The sequence below is a fragment of the Eschrichtius robustus genome, chromosome 12 (genome assembly GCF_028021215.1).
Source record: "Eschrichtius robustus isolate mEscRob2 chromosome 12, mEscRob2.pri, whole genome shotgun sequence".
Lineage (NCBI taxonomy): Eukaryota > Metazoa > Chordata > Mammalia > Artiodactyla > Eschrichtiidae > Eschrichtius > Eschrichtius robustus.
Window position 1 is genome coordinate 94774985 of NC_090835.1, and position 14594 is coordinate 94789578.

The 14594-nt window shown below is 38.1% G+C and overlaps 1 protein-coding gene across 1 annotated transcript in view; it reads left to right on the forward strand.

Annotated features, from left to right (window-relative positions):
* KIF13A (kinesin family member 13A) overlaps positions 1-14594 on the forward strand; it is a 215165-nt gene that overhangs the window by 108468 nt on the left and 92103 nt on the right. Inside the window, 1 exon segment of the mRNA XM_068557132.1 lies at positions 9472-9532. Coding sequence (XP_068413233.1) covers positions 9472-9532 — 61 coding nt within the window.

The window sequence follows — 14594 nt, forward strand, 5'->3', positions numbered from 1 at the left end:
GACCCCAAACACAGTAAGTTAAGCAAGATGAGAAGACAGAGAAACACACAGCAGATGAAGGAGCAAGGTAAAAACCCACCAGACCAAACAAATAAAGAGAAAATAGGCAATCTACCTGAGAAAATAATTCAGAGTATTGATAGTAAAGATGATCCAAAATCTTGGAAACAGAATGGAGAAAATACAAGAAACATTTAACAAGGACCTAGAAGAACTAAAGAGCAAACAATGATGAACAACACAATAAATGAAATTAAAATTCTCTAGAAGGAATCAATAGCAGAATAACTGAGGCAGAAGAACGGATAAGTGACCTGGAAGAGAAAATAGTGGAAATAACTACTGCAGAGCAGAATAAAGAAAAAAGAATGAAAAGAACTGAGGACAGTCTCAGAGACCTCTGGGACAACATTAAATGCACCAACATTCGAATTATAGGGGTCCCAGAAGAAGAAGAGAAAAAGAAAGGGACTGAGAAAATATTTGAAGAGATTATAGTTGAAAACTTCCCTACTATGGGAAAGGAAATGTTAGTCAAGTCCAGGAAGCACATAGAGTCCCATATAGGATAAATCCAAGGAGAAACACACCAAGACACATATTAATCAAACTATCAAAAATTAAATACAAAGAAAAAATATTAAAAGCAGCAAGGGAAAAACGACAAATAACATACAGGGAAATCCCCATAAGGTTAACAGCTGATCTTTCAGCAGAAACTCTGCAAGCCAGAAGGGAGTGGCAGGACATGTTTAAAGTGATGAAAAGGAAAAACCTACAACCAAGATTACTCTACCCAGCAAGGATCTCATTCAGATTCGATAAGAGAACTTAAAACCTTTACAGACAAGCGAAAGCTAAGAGAATTCAGCACCACCAAACCAGCTTTACAACAAATGCTAAAGGAACTTCTCTAGGCAGGAAACACAAGAGAAGAAGAAGACGTACAATAACAAACCCAAAACAATTAAGAAAATGGTAATAGGGACATACATATTGATAATTACCTTAAATGTAAATGGATTAAATGCTCCCACCAAAAGACATAGACTGGATGAATGGATACAAAAACAAGACCCATATAGATGCTGTCTACAAGAGACCCACTTCAGACCAAGGGACACATACAGACTGAAAGTAAGGGGATGGAAAAAGATATTCCATGCAAATGGAAATCAAAAGAAAGCTGGAGTAGCAATTCTCATATCGGACAAAATAGACTTTAAAATAAAGACTATTACAAGAGACAAAGAAGGACTCTACATGATGGTCAAGGGATCCATCCAAGAAGAAGTTAATAACAATTGTAAATATTTATGCACCCAACATAGGAGCACCTCAATACATAAGGCAAATGCTAACAGCCATAAAAGGGGAAATCGACAGTAACACAATCATAGTAGGGGACTTTAATACCCCACTTTCACCAATGGACAGATCATCCACAATAAAAATCAATTAGGAAACACAAGCTTTAAATGATACATTAACCAAGATGGACTTAATTGATATTTATAGGACATTCCATCCAAAAACAACAGAATACACTTTCTTCTCAAGTGCTCATGGAACATTCTCCAGGATAGATCATATCTTGGGTCACAAATCAAGCCTTGGTAAATTTAAGAAAATTGAAATCGTATCAAGTATCTTTTCCAACCACAACGCTATGAGACTAGATATCAATTACAGGAAAAAACCTGTAAAAAATACAAACACATGGAGGCTAAACTGTACACTACTAAGTAACCAAGAGATCACTGAAGAAATCAAAGAGGAAATAAAAAATATCTAGAAACAAATGGCAAGGAAAACACGACGACCCAAAACCTATGGGATGCAACCAAAGCAGTTCTAAGAGGGAAGTTTATAGCAATACAATCCTACCTCAAGAAACAAGAAAAAGCTCAAATAAACAACCTAACCATACACCCAAAGCAGATAGAGAAAGAACAACCAAAAAAAACCCCAAAGTTAGCAGAAGGAAAGAAATCATAAAGATCAGATCAGAAATAAATGAAAAAGAAATGAAGGAAATGATAGCAAAGATCAGTAAAACTAAAAGCTGGTTCTTTGAGAAGATAAAATTGATAAACCATTAGCCAGATTTATCAAGAAAAAAAGAGAGAAGACTCAAGTCAATAGAATTAGAAATGAAAAAGGAGAAGTAACAACTGACACTGCAGAAATACAAAGGATCATGAGAGATTACTACAAGCAACTATATGCCAATAAAATGAACAACCTGGAAGAAATGGACAAATTCTTAGAAAAGCACAACCTTCCGAGACTGAGCCAGGAAGAAATAGAAAATATGAACAGACCAATCACAAGCACTGAAATTGAAACTGTGATTAAAAATCTTCCAACAAACAAAAGCCCAGGACCAGATGGCTTCACAGGTGAATTCTATCAAACATTTAGAGAAGAGCTAACACCCATCCTTCTCAAACTCTTCCAAAGTATAGCAGAGGGAGGAATATTCCCCAACTCATTCTATGAGACCAGCATCACCCTGACACCAAAACCAGACAAAGATGTCACAAAGAAAGAAAACTACAGGCCAATATCACTGATGAACATAGATGCAAAAATCCTCAACAAAATACTAGCAAACAGAATCCAACAGCGCATTAAAAGGATCATACAGCATGATCAAGTGGGGTTTATCCCAGGGATGCAAGGATTCTTCAATATATGCAAATCAATCAATGTGATACACCATATTACCAGATTGAAGGATAAAAACCACATGATTATCTCAATGGATGCAGAAAAAGCTTTCAACAAAATTCAACACCCATTTATGATAAAAACCCTCTAGAAAGTAGGCATAGAGGGGACCTACCTCAACATAATAAAGGCCATATATGACAGACCCACAGCCAACATCATTCTCAATGGTGAAAAAGTGAAACCATTTCCACTAAGATCAGGAACAAGACAAGGTTGCCCACTCTCATCACTGTTATTCAACATAGTTTTGGAAGTTTTAGCCACAGCAATCAGAGAAGGAAAAGAAATAAAAGGAATCCGAATCAGAAAAGAAGAAGTAAAGCTGTCACTGTTTGCAGATGACATGATACTATACATAGAGAATCCTAAAGATGCTACCAGAAAACTACTAGAGCTAATCAATGAATTTGGTAAAGTAATAGCATACAAAATTAATGCACAGAAATCTCTTATATTCCTACACACTAATGATGAAAAATCTGAAAGAGAAATTAAGGGAACACTGCTATTTACCACTTCAACAAAAAGAATAAAATGCCTAGGAATAAACCTACCTAAGGAGACAAAAAACTTATATGCAGAAAACTATAAGACACTAATAAAAGCAATTAAAGATGATACAAACAGATGGAGAGATATACCATGTTCTTGAATTGGAAGAAGCAACATTGTGAAAATGACTATATTACCCAAAGCAATCTACAGATTCAATGCAACCCCTATCAAACTACGAATGGCATTTTTCACAGAACTGGAACAAAAAATTTCACAATTTATATGGAGCCACAAAAGACCCAAATAACCAAAGCAATCTTGAGAAAGAAAAACAGAGCTGGAGGAATCAGGCTCCCTGACTTCAGACTATACTACAAAGCTATAATAATCAAGACAGTGTGGTACTGGGACAAAAACAGAAATATAGATCAGTGTAACAGGGTAGAAAGCACAGAGATAAACCCATGCACATATGGTCACCTTATTTTTGATAAAGAAGGCGAGAATATACAGTGGAGAAAAGACAGCCTCTTCAATAAGTGCTGCTGGGAAAACTGGACAGCTACGTGTAAAAGAATGAAATTAGAACACTCCCTAACACCATACACAAAAATAAACTCAAAATGGATTAAAGACCTAAATGTAAGGTCAGACACTATAAAACTCTTAGAGGAAAACATAGGCAGAACGTTCTATGACATAAATCACAGCAAGATCCTTTCTGACACACCTCCTAGAGAAATGGAAATAAAAACAAAAATAACAAATGGGATCTAATGAAACTTAAAAGCTTTTGCACAGCAAAGGAAAACATAAAACGAAAAGCCAACCCTCAGAATGGGAGAAAATATTTGCAAATGAAGCAACTGACAAAGGATTAATGTCCAAAATTTACAAGCAGCTCATGCAGCTCAATATCAAAAAAACAACTCCATCCAAAAATGGGCAGCAGACCTAAATAGACATTTCTCCCAAGAAGATATACAGATTGCCAACAAACACACATGAAAGAATGCTCAACATCACTAATCATTAGAGAAATGCAAATCAAAACTACAGTGAGGTATCACCTCACACCAGTCAGAATGTCCATCATCAAAAAATCTGCAAACAATAAATACTGGCGAGGGTTTGGAGAAAAGGGAACCCTCTTGCACTGTTTGTGGGAATGTAAATTGATACAGCCACTATGGAGAACAGTATGGAGGTCCCTTAGTAAAAATAGAACTACCATATGACCCAGCAATCCCACTACTGGGCATATACCCTGAGAAAACCATAATTCAAAAAGAGTCATGTGGGGCTTCCCTGGTGTCGCAGTGGTTGAGAATCTGCCTGCCAATGCAGGGGACACGGGTTCGAGCCCTGGTCTGGGAAGATCCCACATGCCGCGGAGCAACTAGGCCCGTCAGCCACAATTGCTGAGCCTGCGCGTCTGGAGCCTGTGCTCCGCAACAAGAGAGACCGTGATAATGAGAGGCCCACGCACCGCGATGAAGAGTGGCCCCCACTTGCCTCAACTAGAGAAAGCCCTCGCACAGAAACGAAGACCCAACACAGACATAAATAAATAAAAAATAAAATAAATAAAATTTAACAACAACAAAAAAAAAGAGTCATGTACCACAGTGTTCATTGCAGCTCTATTTACAAGAGCCAGGACATGGAAGCAACCTAAGTGTCCATCCACAGATGAATGGATAAAGAAGATGTGGCACATATATACAATGGAATATTACTCAGACATAAAAAGAAACAAAATTGAGTTATTTGTAGTGAGGTGGATGGACCTAGTATCTGTTATACAGTGTGAAGTAAGTCAGAAAGAGAAAAACAAATACCGTATCCTAACACATATAATTGGAATCTAAAAAAAAATAGAAAAAATGATTCTGATGAACCTAGGTGCAGGACAGGAATAAAGATGCAGACATAGAGAATGGATTTGAGGACACGGGGAGGGGCAAGTGTAAGCTGGGACGAAGTGAGAGAGTGGCATGGACTTATACATACTACCAAATGTAAAATAGATAGCTAGTGGGAAGCAGTCGCATAGCACAGGGAGATCAGCTCAGTGCTTTGTGACCCCCAGAGGGGTGGGATAGGGAGAGGGGGAGAGAGACGCAAGAGTATATGTATAGCTGATTCACTTTGTTATAAAGCAGAAACTAACACACCATTGTAAAGCAATGATACTCCAATAAAGATGTTCAAAAAAAAAAAAAAAGTCCCCTGTCTGCCACAGTCTAATTAAGATACTAGTGACTTCATAATGAATAGGTGAAATAAACATTTAGGAATTCTAATGAAATTAGTTAGAAGTCTTGAGTAAATATATTTCTCTAGTATAATGTGCTGGCTTTGAAAAAAATTATTTTATTTGAAGTGGTTAGTTTCTAAAGAATAGCTCAAGAAAATGGTTTTGTTATCTCTTTTGAAATGTCAGTGATTTTGTATTAGAAAATACGAAAATCATGTCCTCTTTTGTTACGAACCTTTGTGATTAAATTATAATTAAATTTTTAGCCATGAAAAGAAAGAAATAGTTTGTGAATACTAGTTTGTTTATAGTACTAAGAAGATTGCAAGGGAAATGATTGGGCTACCTAAGACAAAGAAATTATTTTATACATCTTTAACACTGTTTTCATAACAGTCATACCAAATAATTATTCTAGCAACAAATAATTGTTCTAATTCTGTGCAAACTACAAATTATACTTGATGTGGCCATACTTGTTTATCCACGTGAACCCTGGAATGGTGGTGCTGAAGAGGACTCATCTAGTGACCAAATCTGTATTTGACCCTTGAAGGAACCAGGTTCCCCGAAAATGTGCATCTGAAAGTAATGCAACACTAAAAATCTATCCTGCAGTTTGAACTTCTACGTTTTCATAACAGTTTCTCATGTTCATTCTGTGTTCTTATCTGCATTCCAACTTCTTCTGGTATTATGTTTATTTATTGAAAAAATATTACATACAGTGGCTGCTCTATATGAGGTACTGACCCAGGCACTAGCATGAGACAAAGCCCCTGCCCCCAACGGGTTCACCTTTGAGTGGAGGTGAGACCCACACCAGTTGAACTAAGCCATAAAACAGGAGCACATGTGAACTAGTGCCACGGAAGCTATAGAGTACTGTGGAATTTCATAGGAGGAGGGGGGATCACTGGTAACCTGCATTAAATAAAAAAATGATAACAAGAATCTTTTCAGTTGCTTTGAGTTTTTAGGGAAATCCCTCAGATTTCTGGGCTTCAACTTTCTTACTGACAAATGTTGAGTAAAAGCATAACCTGTAATCCATGACTGGTTTGAGGGAGACGACCATTCTAAAATGCTTGTGATCAAAGGTTTTGAAATTCGAGACATAATTCAGTTCAGGGAGAGGCCAGTATTTGGCAAGAAAAGACAATTATGTCTGCCAGTACTATCAGGGCCCTTTTTCCTCTGCAGAGTTTTAACATTTGTCTGAATTTGGGAGGGTGAATGCCTAAAATGAAAAATTGTTATCTTCCTTTTTATGAGCAAAAACAACTTTAGACTATTAACCGTTTGTTAGAAATGAAAGTTGGCACAGAATTTGGAATGATTATTACTAAGGGTAGATCCCCCCAGTTTTGGGGTGGATTTCATTTTATTTCAAGTAACATTACTGTGAATGTAAATCTCTAGCTTTCTAACCTTGTATGCAAAATAGCAAGCTGTTAAATGCAAGTTTTAGGTAGGTATGAAAAATTAACATACAGGAAATAAATTATTATTTCACTGTATGTAGCAACTACTAAGAGGAATTCATTGAGACTTTAGAGGGAAACAATGAACATACCTAGAAATTGGAAAGTAGCCTTTGTTGGCCATTTAAAGTAAGGAGAGTTGATTTAGGTCAAAAGGAAAGGAAAATGTCCTGGGATTGAAAGTTAAGTGTTATAAGATGCCATTAAAGGGAGGTTGTAGAATCTCCTTTTCTGGAAATGTTTAAAAACAAGACAGATCTTCATCTCTCAGGAGAAGTGTTGAAGTTCAGTCCTGCCTTGAGGCAGGAAGATTAACTGGATTACGCCTGTGTGGTCTCTCAAGTCTTTGGAAGAGCCCTTGAATGCAGTAAATATTTCACACTCTGTTGGCTGAAACTATTGTTTCATAGCTGTTCGTTTTAACCTTGGTTGTCATAAGACCAGAGTGAATGTTTGTATAAATAACAAAACTGAATTTGGATTTGAGGTTGATGATGTAAGTTGTGTGTGTACCTGAATCAGTTTTAAAAGCATTAAAGTACATGTAGTGCTGAAACTATTCAGAGCATAACTTAGTCTTTTTTTTTTTTTTTTAATTTATTTATTTTTTGGCTGTGTTGGGTCTTTGTTTCTGTGTGAGGGCTTTCTCTAGTTGTGGCAAGCGGGGGCCACTCTTCATCGCAGTGAGCGGGCCTCTTACTATCGCGGCCTCTCGTTGCAGAGCACAGGCTCCAGACACGCAGGCTCAGTAGTTGTGGCTCACGGGCCTAGTTGCTCCGTGGCATGTGAGATCTTCCCAGACCAGGGCTCGAACCCATGTCCCCTGCATTAGCAGGCAGATTCTCAACCACTGCGCCACCAGGGAAGCCCATAACTTAGTCTTTTGATGATGTGGAAAGTACCTTCTTTCTTGCAAGTTCTCAATGACAGTAATCATTTAATAAATAATTAGAAAGCAACTACTATGGACAGTGCAGGATACAAATATGAATTAGGTATGGTTCCTGCTTTTAAGGATCTTTGTCTACCAGGGGAGATAAAACATATGCACACATCATATACATGATAAGTGAAAAATAAAATAATTGGGATAGGAGTCACACAAAAAAAGGATTAAACAGTGTTGTGAGAGTTCAGAGAAGAGAAAGCAAATCCCTTTGGGTTTAACCAAGGAATACTTCCTGGAAGAAAAATATATTGAACTGGGCCTTAAGGAGTATGAAGCATTCTGAAGGGTGGAAATAAAGAAAATGACAGAGGTGGAATTGTACTTAGCAACTCCAAGGTACGGAAAGTTCAGCTGAAGCTTAAGGAAGTTGGGAGACATAGGCTGGAAGGGTCTCATATGGCCAGTCTCAAGTGCCAGGTCAAAGTGCTTGGGTTCTGATTGCTCAGTGCTTACGATCCCTTGACAATGATTAAGCATTAAAGGGTCTCTGTCCCTTTAGGATTGTAATTTACCAGTAGAGTTGCAAGGTGGGGGAAGGCTGTAACAAGGAGCCTGTGAAAGTCACTTCTGAGTCACCTGAGCCAGTTTGCTTGAGGAGTATGCTGAGAAACACTGGTTTCAAGGCATGTTCATAGGTGTTACTCTCCTCACCAAAAGTAACTGAGAAATAAAAAAGTTACACAACTAAATGGGTTTATTTGCTGGAGGACTTTTCAGAGACTTTAATATTGAGAATTGCATAGAAAATCTTAAGCAGGGTAAAATATCTACCATTTCTGATTGATGTAATCTTTATTTCATGGACTGTCTCATGAAACTGCTGTTCCTTGGTGCGCACTTTGGGGAACGTTGCCCGACGCATTTGCTAATGATGGCTGGAACGTGAGTGGTGGTCATATGCGTGGAAAACAGTGATTAGATGTGTGTCCTTATGGAGGCAGCATCAGCCATTCCTAGTACATAGTAGGCATTCAGTAACTATGCAGAAAACTAAAGCATGCGAGAGTGAATTATTGATTTATTAACAATACTTGGCCCAAGACTGGGTGTCCAAGATTTCCGGGAACATGGGGAGTTTTGACAAAGCTTTGGCTATGCTAGAAATGGTAGCATCATGGAAAGTTAGAAGGAACTGGTTTAAATGAAAGTTGATCACTTTAGTGTTTCTTGTGACGCCATGGAAGGTCTGGCTGGAGAGTTTCAGCAGACGCTGGAACCGTGGACGTGGGAGAGAAGCCATTGTTCTTTCTAACTAAATGTATCATTTAAAAAATTTTGGCTAAGATGTCTCCTTGTTTGAATTATGGATAAGTAGCAATTTCTATATGCACCTTAGTCTAATACAAGAAAATAACCATCAATTTAGTCTGAAAGAAACTTCAGGGTTAATAAAGCATCAAACCTATGGCGTTTTTTCGTTTTTTGTTTTTTGTTTTTAATAAGACAGTAGCAGGCACCCTCATCTTCATCAGTGAATTTTTTTTCAGTCTGATTTACTCATGGAAGTTAATTAATTTTTAAGTTTAATGTTTTATTCTTTCATTCAGGTATTTGCGTTTGATTATTGCTTTTGGTCCATGGATGAATCTAACACTACAAAATATGCTGGTAAGTTGGCTCTCTCTCTGCATTTGACGGTTGGGCCTCTGGCCTCTTCTTCCATTATGTCTGTTTTCTTTAATTATTCTGGAGTTCTGTTTTTCCCATAAAATTTGCACTCATTCTTTCCAATTCTGGCACGTGGGCTTTGAAGTCAGTAAGATTTGGTTTTAGGATCTGGTTCAGCCATTTACTTGCTGAGAAGCCTCGGACAGGTTTTTTCCCAAACTCATTAAGCTTCAGGTTCTTTACCTGAAGGGGGTATGAAGTGTCCTCAGAGGTGTTCCAAGGATTAGAGATAACGGGGGACCACCTCAAGCCGTCAGTGGAAGCTGTTGTGGTTCTCACACGAAGAGGAGGTTTAATGTGCTGTGCCTTTCCTTGCCTCTAACTTTCAGGGAAGGCACTGCTCCGTTTAAGCAAGCAAAGCACAGATGCTGTTGGTTTCCAGGGCCCCCTTGCCTCCTGAGTGTTCTAAAGTAGTCAGTGGTGATATGAACTAAAACTGTACATTCCTCGGGGAAACATTGCCTCAAGGCCCCACATTTTGCTATTGTTCCTTCCTTGAGGTATTTTATCCCTACTCTGTTAAATACAGATGACTGCTAATTTTATTTGTGATCACAGGTGAATCTTCACCTTTCCTAGGAGTTAAAATTACTTTATCTCAAGAGAGAAGCATTTGTTTTCGTGGAGGAAGTCTTTGTTCCTTCCCTTCTGACTGTGACCCCTTTTTCTTAGATATATAGTCTTAATGAGCGTTTCCTCCTTATTTCTACTTATAAGAATGTCAGCTGAATGACTTTCCCATTTACGAAAGAAAGAAAGAAAGAGGGAGAAAGAAAGAAAGATTGAAAGAAAGAGAAAGGAAGGAAGAAAGAAAGGAAGGAAGGAAGAAAGAAAAACAGTGAGGGGATGATGGAGAGGATGTAGATCTTAAAAGATTAGAGGGTAAAAGAAGTTACTTGCTTGTAGGAAATTTTGTTTATTGATAGCCTTTTCCTTGCCACGTAAAGCAAATCTGTTGAGAAATTATTTGATGTATAATTTTTTCAAAAGTTAATGGCTGGAACTAGGAAAATTCCTTCCATTGCTCACATTGGGTAAATGAGCCTTTCTTTCCAAACATCATTCCTGCAACTTCAGCAATGCACTTTATTAATGTGAGTAAATAGTTCTTATTGTTGGTTGTAATTAATTAGTCTTTTTTTCAGTCCTTTGGGAGTCTATATAATAAATTCTGCAGAGCCTAGGAGAGTCGGCCTTGACTGTTAGCACGGTATAATTTTGTGCTGGTTGTGTGCTTTTGGATTTAAGTAAACAAAAGTAAAACACTTCATACTGTGACAGAAACAGAGGAGGACAAATGCTATGGCTATACAAAGTCCAATCTCTCACTCTGTTCAGTTGATATTATTCAGGATATAGTCAGATATAGCTCCCTGAATTAGAACTCTTATGCAATTGTCAAATACTTTAGAGGACTCCTCATCACTTATAGATAAAAATCTGTACTCTTTGGATGACATTTAAGATCCTTTATTTTATAGCCCCGTCTACCTTCCCCACCCTCTGCTCCCTGACTCCCCACCACCCCTTCTATGCTCCAGCCCAGTGTTTCTTCTTATTTCACCTAGGAAGCCAGAAAGTCTCAGAATAGTTCCTTAAGTATTCATGAAACTTCTACTGTGTGTGCAGCCTAGGAAGCCCTTGAGAAATTATAACCTAAGTTGGAAAGCAAAAGAATGCATGACAAACAACAGTAAACATTTTGAGATAGTATTTAAACTCTAAATTTTACAGGTTTTAGGTACTATAGAAAACCCAAGGAGAGGCGAAATGTGGAAAGACTGAAGTTGCCTGGGAAGGCATCATAGAGGATATGGGACTGAAACTGGACATAGAAGTTCAGCATAGATTTAGCCACGGGGCAGTATGGAGGGCATCCAGACGAGAGGAAGCAATACGGTGTCAAGGAAAGCACACGGACTCTGAACTCCACCCTGGGTTTAAGTCTCAGGAAGCTTGCTTTGGTTCTCTTAGACAATTTAATCTCTCTGAGTTACAATTTCTTTTCTGTAAAATGGGAAACATGGCAGTGATAATACCTATCTTATATGTTGTTATAAGGGTTCAGTAGGTAACTTAATGAGCTGACCAATGGAAGGTGCCCATAAATGATACTTCGTTTGGCTTTTCTGTAAGTGAGGATGCAGAAGTGGGAGTGAGCATGGTGTATAACACTGGTCTGAGCAAAAGATGCATTTTGGGGGGGAATCAGTGGGAGACCTACTTGTACGTGTTAAGTGAGGCCAAATAATAGGAAAGTTTAAAAGCTAGACTAAGAAGTGTAGATGATATGGTGAAAAATAGGGGAGGGGCTATTGGAGTGATGGGGTTAAAATAATGCTTTAGGAAGATTGTTCTTCTCTTTCTTTTCCATATCTCTACAATCACATCCTCCATTACTGCCCATAGAGACCATTCTAGCTTTCTGCAGTGTATCACTCATACCTCTGAATGTAGGACAAACTTTTTTTTTACTAGAGATAATTTTATTAAGTACAGATGATAAAATTAAAATGTGAAACTCAAGATTTCTGTAGCTCTTCATTACAAATAGTATGTGCCAAAGTATTTTAAAAGATAAAAATGATTTTTAAACATTTTGATAGCTTAAACTTTACTAAATTTTAGCTTGCATGATCACATCTAATACCATGTTCCTGGTATTAGCCCTGAAATAGGATTCTCTTGGTCGATGGAGCAGAGTCTATTTACAAAATGTGAGGAGACAGTTTCTTATTCTTTAGGTATCCCCATTATTGTACAAATTCTGTGACCACCTCAGCAAAAAGTAAAGTTCTTGCTTGCTATTCTTTCAGGGTTTTTTGCACTCATTGTAAATAATTTGCCTAGTGAATATATTACTAGTAGATTAGTTGATTGGTTTCTATACTAATATGATTTCCTTTCTCTTTTTTTAAATTTAATTTTTATTTTATATTGGAGTATAGTTTGATTTCCCTTCTCTTTAATTAAAAAAAAAAGCAGTTCCTTCTTAATTGTGAATAGAAACATTAAGATAGAAGCATTCATTCTCTGATGGGACATAGAAGAAACGGAGAAGGGGAAGCACATAGTTCCTGAAACTGACCTATTTGTCAGACTCCATGAATAATGGCATCATTGATACTGAATCAGAGCTCTTGAGGCAGCTCTCAAAACTTGGGGGGCAGAGAGGAGGAGGGAGAGGGGAGAGAGATAGATGAGTGCATGGATTGAAAGAGCAAAGAGAGGCTCTCAGTTTCATGGGGTGTGTCAAATGTTAAATTCTCAATTATGTTTTATGTTACTCTATTCATTAAAAGCTATAGCAAGCAAGAGCTTCCACTCTCGGACTGATTTAGAAACCCATGATTCTATAGTAGGTATAATGGCACTGCAGTGGGTTGGGTGGAGTGGTGGAAGCATGTGGGCTTTTAAATCGAACTGCCTGGGTTCCAGTCCTGCCTCCCCCACCTTTTATCTATGTAAGGTCGGGTGAGTTCTGTTTCCTCTTAGGTTAAATAAGGCTGATAATAGTTCTGATCTCATAGGGTTGATTTGAGGACTAAATGACCTGTTCATGTAAAGTACTTAAACCACAGGAAATGCTCACTTAATATTTATCGTCGGGGCTTCCCTGGTGGCGCAGTGGTTAAGAACCCGCCTGCCAATGCAGGGGACGTGGGTTCGAGCCCTGGTCTGGGAAGATCCCACATGCCTCGGAGCAACTAAGCCCGTGCACCACAACTACTGAGCCTGCGTTCTAGAGCCCAGGATCCACAACTACTGAGCCCGCGTGCCACAGCTACTGAGCCTGCACTCTAGAGCCTGTGCTCCGCAGCAAGAGAAGCCACTGCAATGAGAAGCCCGCGCCCCACAGCGAAGAGTAGCTCCCACTCACCGCAACTAGAGAAATCCCGTGCGCAGCAACGAAGACCCAGTGCAGCCAAAAATAAATAAATGAATAAATTTTAAAAATATTCATCATTATCTTTATCACTGTCACGTTGTAGCAGTAGTAAGGATAGTAGCATCAGTCCTTTGGAGAGAAAATGCATTGTGTGTGCTGGTATTTATGAGACCTGGTTTTGCCACAAACTGCTAAACTTTGGGGATGTCTGTTTCTTCATCTGTGAAAGGAGGATATATAGCCTACAATGATCTCAGATCTCTTCCAGGTCTCAGATTAAACATGAATCAGACATTTTATGCTGGCCACACAGCTGTTGCAGTGGACTTTTCAGAGTCAAATCAAAGGCTTGTTTGTTAAGCCATTTGAATTGCATTGAATCATGCTTTGAGACATTTCACAATTTAAATATATTATCTCTTATTAGCACCTTTTGGTTAGCGAGTCTGTGCATAATTCTGAATCTTTAAGCAAAAACCCTTGTGCCAGGGCTAAGAAAAAACAGAAGTAACCTGCAAAATTAGGCACCCAAAGCATGGCATTTCTACATAAATCCGTTTCCTCTCCCCAAGCCCATATATACATACACATAAACATAGATCAACATTTAGGATTATAATGTTATTATAGTGAATACTGATAAACTTGAGAGCACCATAACAGATAATAGGCCTTTTTAAATGTTTAAATCACTACTAATTTCATTTAAGGGCTTATCGATAATAAATCAATACATTTTTTATCGCTGTCTAAAATGTGTCATGTTGGTTAAATAACAATGACTTCCAGTAACCTTGGTTTTGCTTTTCTTACTAGCAGGAGAATATTTTTCATAAACCTGTTTTTCTATAAATCTTCATACCAAAAATAAAAATCAGTCTAGTGGTGGCATATCTGGGTATCTATATGGACAAGAACATTTCCTGACCTGAGAGATTCTAAATTGTTGACTTAGAAATTAGATGACAGTTCTCACCATATGGTATGTTGCTCAGATTTGCTGAAACCTGTGTTTTCAGGCACTGTAATACCCTGCAATTCAGGAGAAATGTTCTACGTCTGATTCTTGTTCTGCTAACGTTGCTTTGTACCGTGAAGGGACAGCTGAGTGCC